The following is a 14976-nucleotide window of genomic DNA, read 5'->3' on the forward strand; positions in this document are numbered from 1 at the left end:
TTGTGTAGAGAACCTGAGAGCACTGTGAGTAGTGTTGGTGGAGGAGGTGAGGTCTAGGACTAGGCCCCGGCACGTTGTTGTGGCGTCCCCCCACAGTCCTGGCAAGAGGCTGTCTCGTGTGAGTTGTTCTTGCGAGGTCTTGTGTTGACGTGGCTTAGATTGTGATTGGGAAATGATTGGACTGGATCTGGATGACAGGTTTGCTTGTGGCAGCTGAGATTCTTTGAGGTAAGGGTCAACATCCACGAGTACACTGGCCCCCACAACACTGGCAAAGCAAATCACATTGAGGATATCATTGTTATTAACTCATGGTTAGGTACGTTGAGTCACATGCAGTGTTTTATTGGCTTATGAGTTTGGGTGGCAGCTTCAGTGTTTATTCTTATGAGTCACATGTGAATGTTAAGATGTTTTGGTTCAAGCAGTACATTCAGTGATGAGTTGTATCGGTGGTTCCAACATTGGAACTGAGTATATTGCCATGTCAGAGCCGTGACCTCACACACACTACAGTACCCAACAATGTCCAATAATGAACCTTATGTTAAAAGTCTTTATGAATCAGTAACAAATTTAAAAACAAAATACAATCTCTAAGTACCTGCCTTACGCTTTTATTTTGTAGTAATCAGAAATAATACATAAAAATGTGTTGAATTCATTCAATTCAGTGTAATTAAAAAATAATAATGGACGAAAACGCTCTATCTATTCAAGAAGAATAAGTTTCAAACATTCTCTCTTGTACAGTTTGAAAATTTTTAGTTAGAAACAGCCCTTGTATTGATAACTGTGTCATTTACAGTCAGCCACGTCCAACAGCCTGGTTGACCAGACGACCGGACCGCGGGGCCTTTGATACCCGGAACTTTCACAAAGCATAGTACCTTGTGAAAATTGTAATACATTCTAAATAGATCAAACATCCAGAGATTTTACATTTTAAATGTCTCATCATAAATGTTTCGTTAACAAAATGGTCAATTATCTAATGCTCTATTTATTCAGTTGTTATAAATTAAAACAAAATCGAGAATTGTTAGAAATTCTCCCAATCAATCCGATTGACTGGGAGAGGTCTTCTTCAATAACAAATTGTAACAACATGTTCAGCTGGAACGTTTATGAACCTGTTTTAATACACATTTCATAGTCATGCAGTATGAACATATGTAATGGTTTGTACAATTTGGATATATTTTAATTGATTGGATATATTTTAATTGATTGGATATATTTAATCCGTAGATAATAACATTTCATTCACATGGGTTAACGTAGCCTTGAACCACCAACCACCAGAGCGGTATATTCAGCTCGTCCTCTCCAGCATTCAAAACCTCACTAAAATAATATACTGAATTACCTGAACCTACGAATAGAAAACGGGACATCACATCGATTTTGCGAGTTATTATGATTTTTAGCACACCATTTTGTTGCCTTAGGGGAGTTAGACGTTAAAACTCATTGTACTGTTGAAGATGATGGGTTGGGTATGTTAATGCTGCTCTTTCTGCCTGCTTAACTGACAGTATAGGACTTTGGTCGTTCACTTGATATTACAAATGTCATTCTCAATGTCGTAACTTCTGAAACAACTCTTCATTAAAGTCTGAGGAATATGTATACCGTCACCACTAACTACCAAACCCACAGGCGAAGAAAAAATATGTAAAATAAATTAAAATGTGTTAAATACTGAAGGAAAATTAAAAAAAAAAGTTTGCGTCCAACAGTTTTACATACTTTCCAACGAGGGACTAACAATAAATGTTTTATAAATACAAAACTGTATAATATAACGAATCAGATTCAAACCATTAATATTTGGTTCCAAGTGTGCATGCATATGTGGTGCTCAAGTTAATACTAGTAGTGAGAATAACTGCTTAGCAGTATGTATTGGTTTGGCTTCAGACAAATATACCCCTTAGGAGTATATTTGGTTTTGGCTTCAGGAAAATAGACCCTTTAATAGTAAGTATGGGTTTTTGGGTCTAGGAAAATAGACCACTTAGTATTAAGTTTTGATTTTTGGGAGAATTCGTTGCTGTGTCACACCGGGTTTAACAAACTCCTTAAAATTTATCGCTGTGTCACACCCGTTTGAGACCAATTTTTTTCAGAGTTTTATGCCTCGCTGTCACATAGTTTCAGGCGGAATTTTTCCGCCTGAAAAATCCAGTTTTGGAAAAACTGAATTTTACAACTGGAAAACTGAATCCAGTTTTAGGAAAATATTTCAGAGTTCCCATGTTCATAAAAATTTGTCCATAGAAGTTTGTTAAGGAATTCTCATATAAAAAATATACACTCTATACCCGTTTTAAAACCGAATCTTGGCAGAGTTCCAAAAGTAGTCGCTACAGTCTTAAAGAGTTCTTATGGAGAAAATTAACTCTACGGACTTAAGTTTCAGTTTTGAAAAGTAATTCACAGTATCAGAAGTTAGTTCTTGGACCCGGTTCTATACATTAAATATGTGTATTCTCGTTACTAGTAGCTCAGTTTTAACCCAATTTAAAACAGTTATATTTCGGATGTAGATAGACAAGAAAATAGAGTTACCGAGTTCTAGCTCCTATTCCCGCCTTAGTTCATTCGTACAACTTCGTTAGTATTTAGCCAATTTTCCCTAAAATTTAAAACTTCGTTATTTCGGATGCAGGAAATGAGAGCAAAGCAGTTTACCGAGCTCCACCTCTTGTCCCCGACTTAGATCACTCTCGTAGCTTCGTTAGTATCTACCCAAATCCTTTGAGATTTAAAACCACTATATTTCCGACTCAGTAAATAAAATCAAGGTAGTTATCGAGTTTCAGCTCCTGTCCCCTGCCTTAGTTCAATATTCACCAAACGCAGTATTTCAGAACATCAGACAGGCCCTACATGTCGCCTTTATCAGAGTAACGACCAACTACGAGACACTTAGTTTGATGAAAGAGAGCAGTAGAGCAACAGAAGTACATTTACATCGCATCAGGCTTGGATACCCATGTGCATGGGAAATAGGCTTACAGGTTCCGGAAGATGAGAGGAAATGTCAGCATTGTTGAGAAATGCCGGACAGACCACTGGAACATTATTTAACACAGTGCACAGTTACAAACCCATTAAGATTTCAACTTAGATTCAACAGAGCAGAAGTTGTTAAACACCTATGGCAAAATCTTACTGAAGCGACCATACGAGTCATAAATACTCATACTCCGCCCAAGTAAAACAGAAACAAGCAACACTTAGTGGGCCAGCCAGAGGCTTAGGGCCCGTGCAGGAATATCCCTGAAAAAAAATCAGAGTAAGCAAACAAAACTCCTAGCTGCTCTTTCAAACACTTGTGTAAATAAACATTTCTCAGGCAATTATCACATGGTCATACGCACCTTATCTCCCCCTACACTCTCTCCCTCCCTCTGTTGTTGTTGTTGCTTTAGATTCAGCTCCTCGGAACAAAAGTTCGTAGTAACACGGACTATGGCGAGGCCGTAGTGGACTTACCTGGCACAGGAGCGGGGCTGTAACTGTCCCCCTTCCTCCATTACCCTTGCGCTTATTTGTTCGCTCAACCCCAGATCCCCTCCTCCCCCATATCTTCCCCCTCCACACCTGACTCCTTCCCTCCCTTCCTCCCTCCCTTCATTCTCCATGCCCCTGCCCAGTCTCTTAGCTCCTCAATCACCTGACCCCTTACCTCCCCCCTTTCCCTTCCCTCCCCCTGCATCTCACCCCTTCCACAACTCCACCCAAACCTCACCTTCCCCAGATCCATTCTCAACTCTGCCTTGCAAGAATTTGAAATGTAGCTTTTATCAATAATCTTACTGTATTTGTGTATTCTCTCCATATTAACAGCATATTCTCTGTGCAACTTTCCCCGACCGTCCAAGTGGTTGGGCATCATTCCTTCTCTCCCCGTCCCATCCCAAATCCTTATCCTGACCCCTTTCAAGGGCTATATAGTCTATTGGCTTGGCGCTTTCCCCTGATAATTCCCTTCCCTCTATGCAACTTTTTACTCGTTATTCGTGTTTTCACATTCTCTGTAAGTTCAATTCATATTCCCCTGCACGGTCTCTGTGTTCATTTCATTCTCTTACGTGTTCACTCGTTCTTTAAAATCAAATATACGATATTCTCAGTTATTCAGTAAATAGTTCATTGTTATGTATTATCAACCGCATTACAGATTGTCAACTATATTAGTTATAAAATATTTATTTAGTCATTTACAGAGATTTATTTTTAAAGAACTGTATCAATGTATTTCTCTATCAACTTTGTATTTCTTACCAACACTGTTCTTAAACAAAAACATACTCTATGCAGTAACAAATTTACTAAGACATTTTTTGCATTTCTTAACACACTTCGCTCAACTGAAAATAGTCAAGTGTAACTTCTTAATTGATTCTTAACTAAAATAGCTCTTTTTCGAAAATAATCAAAAGATTCTTTCAACACTGTTTTTAACTACCTCATGCTTCGCAAAGTAAGAAAAAATAGTCAAAGGTAATTTCTAAACTAAAGTTACTCTCCAAGACATCTCTATGCTTCAAATGACAATCTCATTCCCTCTTCGTGTAAGAAAGGCAAACTCAGAGACATCAAGATGCACACAAAGCCATCATAGAAAATCTCAAAGACACCAAGATACAATCAAAGACAACAAAATATACTATTCAAGTCTTCAAAGTTATTCTCTGAGACATCAAAGTTATTCTCAGAGTCATCACTGCTATACTCAGTCACCAAAGGTAATCTCAGAAACATCAATAATAAGTTTTGAGATAATTAAAATTAACATTTGCACTCATTAACCCATCTTTATATACAAGAATTACTTTTTAGAACTTCTTTGTGTATTAAATATAATCTCACTGTAACATTATTCTTCATTCAATAAATATGTTGTCAATAACATCGTTTATGTAACATATGTAAACATTGGTTTGTGTTAAACTTACTAAGACATATCATTATGTAGTTATAAACAACTTAAAGTATTATATCAATCTAAACATGTACAACGTTTTTGTAACATTTGTATTATTTCTTATTATGTAACCTTCTTTATACAGTAGGTTTCCTATGTCATATATATTATTCTCAGTAAGGCAAACGTTTACACAAGACATATCTTGTAATGTAACTTGTTTCTACAGTAACTTTTCCTAACTTTATATTATATCTGTGACAAAACTTTCTACCAACTTAATACAGGGGTACTAAGACCAGAATATTATTGGCATTTTACGATGTTTTACATCTCTGGTAATAATAACTCTGGCAAAACTCTTTAGGCAACTAGTTCAACTATTTTTAACAAACTTGAACATCCGTTTAATAATTACTCTATTAAAATAGTATTTTCACATCCACTTTATCTTAGAACTGTTCTCTGATCAACAATTCATTATCCCACCTAACCTGATTTACCTGTACTAGTCCATCCTAATGTAAATTTCCTTGCTCAAATTACCTGTCCTCACTACCTGATTGAACATAAATTCTTTAACCTAACTTACTAACTTAGCTTACATATCCCAACCCACCTGACGTAACATACTCATCCTGACTTTATGTAACTTACATAACATAACTCACCCGACAAAACTTACCCATCCTGACATTGCATAACTTACATAACTTACCAAATTACCTAACCTCACCTACCTATTCCCGGCCAACTTACCCATTTTTACATACCTGATGTAACTTACATAACTTAGCCTACCTTGCATAACTTACCTGCCATGACCGAATATTTCTGCCCTCACCTACCTAACATTCTCCACCTAATGTAATTTACATAACCTAACTCACCTGACATAACTTATCTATCCTGACATATCCGAACTTACACAAATTACCTGACTTACATACTTACCATAACTTATTTAAAGCATCATCTTATTCGCTCTGAAACATCAACTATTCATTTATTTACCTCAGACAACATTCTTTTTACACTTACAGATACAAACGTGAACTTAAATATCACATACACAAACATATTCAGACTTGCATAAATACCAATGGGATACACTTTTTACATACATTACATAAAGACTTACACAAAATATATGTCACAACCTCATTTACACATAAAATTATATACACAAACTAGCATAAACTTAAATGCAGAACAAAACACAGACTTGCACTCAAATGATAATTTAGATGCACATACAAACTCCTCCTTATATACGAGGCATCGAGAAACTTATAAACTTAAGTGAAATACCTGGGACACAGACCTCAGAGACAAGTCTGTACAGGGTATGATGGACTATGTTACCCAAAAGTGTCAGGAGGCAGTAAACAGGTTCATCCCGGCCCAAAGGGAAAAATCCGAGAAGCAACAAAAGAATCCATGGTATAATAGGGCATGTATGGAAGCGAAGAAACTAAACAAGAAGGCGTGGAGGAACTTCCGGAATAACAGAACACCAGAAAGCAGGGAGAGATACCAGAGAACCAGGAATGAGTACGTCAGGGTGAGAAGAGAAGCAGAGAAAATTTTTGAAAATGATATAGCAAACAAAGCCAAGACCGAACCAAAGCTACTCCACAGTCACATCAGAAGGAAAACAACAGTGAAAGAACAGGTATTGAAACTTAGAACAGGCGAGGACAGGTATACAGAGAATGACAGAGAGGTGTGTGAGGAACTCAACAAGAGGTTCCAGGAGGTCTTCACAATAGAACAGGGTGAGGTCAATGTGCTAGGAGAAAGGGAGGTAAACCAGGCGCCTTGGAGGAGTTCGAAATTACGAGAGAGGAGGTCAAGAGACACCTGCTGGATCTGGATGTTAGAAAGGCGGTTGGTCCAGATGGGATCTCACCATGGGTACTGAAGAGTGTGCAGAGGCACTTTGCTTGCCACTCTCCATAGTGTATAGTAAATCACTAGAGACGGGAGACCTACCAGAAATATGGAAGACGGCGAATGTGGTCCCAATATACAAAAGGGCGACAGACAAGAGGCACTGAACTACAGGCCAGTGTCCTTGACTTGTATACCATGCAAGGTGATGGAGAAGATCGTGAGAAAAAACCTGGTAACACATCTGGAGAGAAGGGACTTCGTGACAAATCGCCAACATGGATTCAGGGAGGGTAAATCTTGCCTTACAGGCTTGATAGAATTCTACGATCAGGTGACACAGATTAAGCAAGAAAGAGAGGGCTGGGCGGACTGCATTTTCTTGGATTGTCCGGAAAGCCTTTGACACAGTACCGCATAAGAGGCTGGTACATAAGCTGGAGAGACAGGCAGGTGTAGCTGGTAAGGTGCTCCAGTGGATAAGGGAGTATCTAAGCAATAGGAAGCAGAGAGTTACGGTGAGGGGTGAGACCTCCGATTGGCATGAAGTCACCAGTGGAGTCCCACAGGGCTCTGTACTCGGTCCTATCTTGTTTCTGATATATGTAAATGATCTCCCGGAGGGTATCGATTCATTTCTCTCAATGTTTGCGGACGATGCTAAAATTATGAGAAGGATTAAAACAGAAGAGGACTGTTTGAGGCTTCAAGAAGACCTAGACAAGCTGAAGGAATGGTCGAACAAATGGTTGTTAGAGTTTAACCCAACCAAATGTAATGTAATGAAGATAGGTGTAGGGAGCAGGAGGCCAGATACAAGGTATCATCCTGGGAGAGGAAATTCTTCAGGAGTCAGAGAAGGAAAAAGACTTGGGGGTTGATATCACGCCAAACCTGTCTCCTGCAGCACATATCAAGCGGATAACATCAGCGGCATATGCCAGGCTGGTCAACATACGAACGGCATTCAGAAACTTGTGTAAAGAATCATTCAGAACTTTGTATACCACATATGTCAGGCCAATCCTGGAGTATGCAGCCCCAGCATGGAGTCCATATCTAGTCAAGGATAAGACTAAACTGGAAAAGGTTCAAAGGTTTGCCACCAGACTAGTACCCGAGCTGAGAGGTATGAGCTACGAGGAGAGACTACGGGAATTAAACCTCACTTCGCTGGAAGACAGAAGAGTTAGGGGGGACATGATCACCACATTCACGTTCTGAAGGGGATTGATAGGGTAGATAAAGACAGGCTATTTAACACAAGGGGAACACGCACTAGGGGACACAGGTGGAAACTGAGTGCCCAAATGAGCCACAGAGATATTAGAAAGAACTTTTTTAGTGTCAGAGTGGTTGACAAATGGAATGCATTAGGGGGTGATGTGGTGGAGGCTGACTCCATACACAGCTTCAAGTGTAGATATGACAGAGCCCGATAGGCTCAGGAACCTGTACACCTGTTGATTGACGGTTGAGAGGCGGGACCAAAGAGCCAGAGCTCAACCCCCGCAAACACAACTAGGTGAGTACAACTAGGTGAGTACACATATAATACATTCACAATCTTCATACATGGTGCTCAGGTTAATACTTGTATAGCATTCATACATGGTGGTCAGGTTAATACTTGTATAGCATTCATACATGGTGGTCAGGTTAATACTTGTATAGCGTTCATACATGGTGCTCAGGTTAATACTTGTATAGCGTTCATACATGGTGCTCAGGTTAATACTTGTATAGCATTCATACATGGTGCTCAGGTTAATACTTGTATAACATTCATACATGGTGGTCAGGTTAATACTTGTATAGCATTCATACATGGTGGTCAGGTTAATACTTGTATAGCATTCATACATGGTGGTCAGGTTAATACTTATATAACATTCATACATGGTGGTCAGGTTAATACTTGTATAGCATTCATTACATGGGTGGTCAGGTTTAATATTTGTATAGCATTCATACCTGGTGGTCAGGTTAATATTTGTATAGCATTCATACATGGTGCTCAGGTTAATACTTGTATAGCATTCATACATGGGTGGTCAGGTTAATATTTGTATAAAAAAAAGTAAACAATTTCATTCAACTGGAAGAGACCATGACACAAAGCTGTCCAATACCCACTTGAATACTTCCCTTACCAGCAAGTACCTGACTCAGCTCAACATTGTGACTTCAATTACAAACAGAATTTTAGTTAGTTCCACAATAATTAAGTCAGTATAAAGTTCATGTTAATATGTAGGTAAGCAGAGAGCTAAAGTATATGTTTGTCTATCGTTACTTAGGAGGTGATTGGCTGCCTCATTAATCTATGATATGCAATAGAGTCCTATTGGTTAACTGAATATAATTGTTTCTTCTTACCATGACCTATTACATATATATTATAGTTTACCTTAATTATTTTATAGGATATTGTTCTGGTTTATAAAAAGAAAAACTTTCTTTGACCTCATTAACCCCTTAAACTGCACAACACATCAATAGCTGATGAGTAACTATCAGGGAATTGCGCACCACAGTTATTAATGTGTTGGAGTGCCACTAAAGATTTAATATCAAATGTTTGAGATGATATTTTTTAATTATTCTTTGGAAGTTTCAATAAAGCAGTCACCTGAGTATCCTGGAAGTGATGAGTGAGTGACGTGTAGTGGTGATGAGTACCAGGTGACAACGAGAGAGATGGTGCTCAACCACCTGACCCACAATCACGCCCATCTGCTCCGCCACCGGACTCTCACTCATTTCCACTCGGTCCAGTGGTCCGCCCGTACCCTGACTGACCACAGGCGCAGGTCTGCTCACAGCTCCAACTAGCACTACCACACCACACAGGAAGCGCATCATGCTGACCTAAAATAAAAGCAAAGTATGTCAAAAGTTGTCTATTTGTTTTAATAGTTGTTAATAGATAGGAAAGGTTAGCATGCAGTGTCTTTTTTGTGCATTACCTATAATTATTTTGAATACTTAGGTGTAAAATTTCCAAATGAATTGAACCAGTTAAGAGACGAAGTTGTGAATGTCGAACAATTATGTGAATCACGGTAAAATTATATATTAAGTAACTGGTTTCAATAAGTTATTATTAATTAACTTGTTGAAACACTTCCAGTTTATTTACAGCTTTAAGCTCCCTTGCCAAATGCAATCATTATGGTTGTACATTGATAAATCTTGTACACTGATTTGTACATGATAGATGGGGAGAAAAGGAGAGCTAGAGGGTATTTTTTTTATACACAACTATTCTTTCGTTTACATTAGCCTACACAAGTATCTCTCGGTCACCCATGCTTAGAATAATATTAAAGTTTTATATTTACCATCTTAACACACTCTTTTCACTAGCATGTATATATTATCTTAACACACTCCTTTCACTAGCATGTATATATTATCTTAACACACTCTTTTCACTAGCATGTATATATTATCTTAACACACTCTTTTCACTAGCATGTATATATTATCTTAACACACTCCTTTCACTAGCATGTATATATTATCTTAACACACTCCTTTCACTAGCATGCAATTACTATCTTCATACACTCATTTCATTAGCTTGCATTTACTGTCTTAACACACAGTAAATGTGTCTTTTACTAGCATGTATTTACAAGCTTAACACACTCCTTTCACTAACACACTATGAAAGTATTTACTTGATTAACACATTAACTCCATTAACAAGCAAAGTGTTAAAAAAAAAAATCAAATGTTTATTCAGGTAAAGTACATACATACAAGGGGTGATACAAATATTGATGAATTTATAGATAGAGCTAGTACATACAATGCCTAGAGACACTATTACGCAAAGCGTTTCGGGCATGAAAAACACTAAAGACTAAAACTTAATACTAATTGAGATTAATGAATAAAATGTGTTGAGAAAATATAAAAATAAAAAGGGGGGAACATGGTAGAAAAACAGCAAAAATACAATTAGGTCGACAAACAGCGTTGTTTAAAAATAACAGACATGGGTTGACAATATAGGGTTAAGGTAGGCTACAGGGAATTAATTAGGTAGTGCTTAGTTTTTACCTTAAACTGGTTGAGAGAGGTACAGTCTTTAACATGGTTGGGAAGGTCATTCCACATTCTGGGTCCCTTGATTTGTAGAGCATTTCTCGTACTCTTGGAATATCAAAAAGGTATTTGTTTCTGGTGTGGTGCTCATGGGTTCTGTTACAACCTTCAATGAAGTTTTTAAGGTCAGGATTCGCATTACAGTTCAGCGTTATTATATATATATATATATATATATATATATATATATATATATATATATATATATATATATATATATATATATATATATATATATATATATATAATATATATATATATTTATATATATATATATATATATATATATATATATATATACATATATATATATATATATATATATATATATATATATATATAATACACATGAGAGGATGTGCAGTGACTTAATATCTAACATATTCAGAGATTTGAGTAGGGGTACCGAGTGATGTCTGGGGCCAGAGTTGGATATCGTCCTAACAGCAGCTTTGTTTGGGTAATTAGAGGACGTAAATGATTTTGGGTAGTAGAGCCCCAAGCACAAATACCATAGTTGAGATAAGGATAGATGAGGGAGTAATAGAGCATCACCAGGGCAGGGCGAGGTACATAATATCTGATCTTAGAAAGAATACCAACAGTGTTTGAAACTTTTTTTGATATATTTAGAATGTGTCCCTGGAAATTCAGCTTGTGGTCAATGAGAACGCCAAGAAATTTGCCATCTATTTTGTTACAAATTTGGGTATTATTTATCCTGAGATTTATTTGATTTAAGGATTTATTGCCAAACAGAATATATAAAGTCTTGTCAATGTTGAGGGTGAGTTTATTGGCAGTTAGCCAAAGATGGACTTTATTTAGCTCAGTATTCACTGTGACATTTAGAGCAAGGGGGTCTGGACTTGAGTAAATGAAGGTTGTGTCGTCAGCAAATAGAATTGATTTGAGGTGTTGGGAGGCATTTGGAAGGCACTACATCATTAATGTAGATGAGAAAGAGGAGAGGGCCAAGTATGCTGCCCTGAGGAACACCAATGTTGATGGGTTGGGTGGGAGAAATTGAATTATTCACAGAAACATACTGGAGCTTGTCAGTACGGTAAGATTTGAGGTATTGCAGGGAATGACCTCTGACACCATAATGATGTAATTTAAGAAGAAGGTTTAGGTGGTTTACAGTGTCAAAAGCCTTACGCAGGTCCACAAATAACCCAACAGGGAACTCATTTTTATCAAGAGCTGCATGTATCAAGTTAATCATCTAATAAGTGCATCGTTAGTGCTTTTTTTGGGGGGGGGATCTGAAGCCATATTGACAAGAGCTAAGTATACTTTGTTTGGCTAGATAAGAGTAAAGCTGCTTGTAGATTAGTTTTTCAAATATTTTTGACAAGTTTGGCAGGATTGATATAGATCTGTAGTTGTTAACATCAGTGAGATCACCACATTTGTGGACAGGGGTTACTCTCGCTTTGTTTTAGAATATCTGGAAAGGTTTAGAGTTCAAGGGACTTGTTGAAGAGCAATGCAATAGCAGGGGCTAAAGATCTGGAGGCTTTTTTGTAAATTAAACTTGGTATCTCCTCAAGGGCACTAGACTTGGTTTTAGGGAAAAGGATTATCTCAATAACATCAGTGGAATTTGTAGGCTTTAGGTACAGAGACTGTGGATAGTTACCTGTAAGATAGTCCTAAACATCAGTACTGGAAGATGGAATATCATTTGCAAGGGATGACCCAATGGAAGAGAAGAACCTATTGAACTTAATAGCAGTATCAGAGGCTGTAAGCTGACCATCGTTACTGGACAGGAGTATTGGTTTGTTATTTAAAATCTTCTTTGATCCCAATATTTGTGAAATTGTGCTCCATGTTTTCTTAATGTTGCCCTTTGTTTGGGTAAATTTATTTTCGTAGTATTTAGTTTAGGTTCTTCTAATTATATTAAATAACAACAACGAGTAATTCTTTGAAAATTCTTTGGAGACGATTCCTAACCTATACTTCTTCTCAAGGGCATGTTTTTTATTAATGGATTTAGGTATTCCTTTGTAAGCCAAGGATTGTTTAGCCTTTTAATTGTGACTTGTTTCGTTAGCATAGGACAGTGGGTGTTATAAAGGCTGAGAGTTTTTTGAAGAAAATATTGCACTGCTAGGTTGATGTTCCCATGTTACCTAATTCGGACTCCCAGTTGACATTAGCAGCAGCAGCTATAGAATTGCCTATAGCAGTTTCATTGTGCAGCCTAAAGCTTATCTTCCTTGTCTCTAGAGGTGGTTTGTTATTGTTAGTTAGGAGAAATGTGGGGTAATGGTCTGTAGTGCTATTGATTATTATCCCTGAAGTAAGCGGAGAGGTTATGTTGGTCCAGATGTGATCAAGAGCCGTGGCAGTACTATCAGTGATTCTAGTAGGTCTAGTGATTAAGGGTATGAGGAAGACGGAATTCATACAGTTGAGGAAGCTGGCAGCAGTAGGGTGTTCAGGCTCGCAGAGGTCAATATTAAAGTCCCCTGCGATAATTAGATGGTTTTTGTTCAGTCTGTTATCTAGTATTAGATTTCTAAGGTTAGAGTTGAATTCGGACACATCAGTTTTAGGAATTCAATAGACTGCACCGACAGTCAGGACAGACTCAGCATCCTTCACTCTGAAACTGGCGAAGATATACTCCCCACAGGAGTCTCTAGTTCTAATTACTAGAACAAAAACGGCAAACACCCCAACTACCAGAGGCCAGGCGACACGTCTGGACCTCATGGCAGCTCCAGGCGGACTCCTACCATACCGTTCATTTCACGAGTACTGTTTGTTTTTATTTTTTCATTTTTGTTCATTTTGTTTTTTAACTTTTCATATTTTTCAGTGCAAATAGCGGTGGAATTGAGCTGTGTCGATTAATCTGTGTTTGAATTTAAATATTTCGTTAGTATTTTTTGTTTTTGTTTTGAAAGCAAGAAAATGGTCAACGCGTTTATTTCACAGCTGCATATGTGCAACAAATAGACATGAAATCACTGGCGACAATGTTAACTGCTTTCTTCACGTTATGTCAGAATGACGCGTTTGCGAAAACACTGCTGTATTCGGAAGTGACTATGTATTACATACGGAATGTGAGTAGAAAATCATTTGAACGACGCAAACGAGGAGAGCGAATCGACGGACAACCTGGCATATTCAAAGAAAAGAAACTAACATAGGCAGACTGTACATCATGCATCCCAATCAAGATGAATACTTCTTTTTTCGCGAACTGTTGGAAAAGTGCCCGGTTCAACGTCTTTCCAGCAACTGAGATTTGTCAAACGGCGTCACACATACCACTTTCCGTAGTATATGTCAAGTTGTGAATTGATTGGCGAACGACAGACACTGGGATGTATTGCATTAATAGCGCATCAAACACGTCACATCTAAATCAAATTCGTGCATTGTTTGCAATCATACTGACCGGCTGCTCTCTATCTCCAACAGAGTTATGGGAGAAATATAAATCGCACACGGCTTCAAATATTGTTCGTCGAATATGCATGGAAATTTCAAATGTGAACATGGATTTCAAAGCAGAAATCTGCAAAGAAGCGTTAATGATAACTGAAGATTTGTGTTTAGAAATCGCGAACAAAGTTCTCATTCAGTTGGGAATAACAGCACCGAATCGATCTGCTGCTGCTTCATTCATTGTAGAATTGCGTCGTGAACCAAATTACAACACAGGTGATCTGTTGTCGTATGTGCAAATCAAATATTTCTAAGCTAACGCTTGAGTAAAAAAGCATTTACGATCAAATAATTCAAACTATCAATAATGGGATTGAAGAAATCTTCTTCTTAGAAGCGCCAGGAGGAACTGGTAAAACATTCCTAATTAGATTGACTCTGGCAGCAATTCGATCTCAAAATGGCATAGTCTTAGCTCTTGTGTCATTCAGAATAGCTGCAATATTTCTACCAGGTGGAAGAACTGCTCATTCGACTTTGAAATTGCCATTGAACTCCCATGTGCAACATTTCCAAAACATCCGGCATAGGAAAAGTATTGCAGAAATGCAAAC

At 37.7% G+C, this 14976-nt stretch overlaps 1 protein-coding gene across 1 annotated transcript in view; it reads right to left on the reverse strand.

The window, feature by feature from the left end:
• Positions 1–14976, reverse strand: part of LOC138369465 (glutamate receptor-like) — a 130568-nt gene that overhangs the window by 55865 nt on the left and 59727 nt on the right. Inside the window, exons 4-5 of the mRNA XM_069332718.1 lie at positions 14373–14492; positions 9465–9703 (exon numbers count right to left, since the gene is read on the reverse strand). Coding sequence (XP_069188819.1) covers positions 9465–9703; positions 14373–14492 — 359 coding nt within the window. The remainder of the gene's footprint in view (positions 1–9464; positions 9704–14372; positions 14493–14976) is intronic.

The sequence above is a fragment of the Procambarus clarkii genome, chromosome 28, assembly GCF_040958095.1.
Source record: "Procambarus clarkii isolate CNS0578487 chromosome 28, FALCON_Pclarkii_2.0, whole genome shotgun sequence".
In the NCBI taxonomy this organism is placed as follows: domain Eukaryota; kingdom Metazoa; phylum Arthropoda; class Malacostraca; order Decapoda; family Cambaridae; genus Procambarus; species Procambarus clarkii.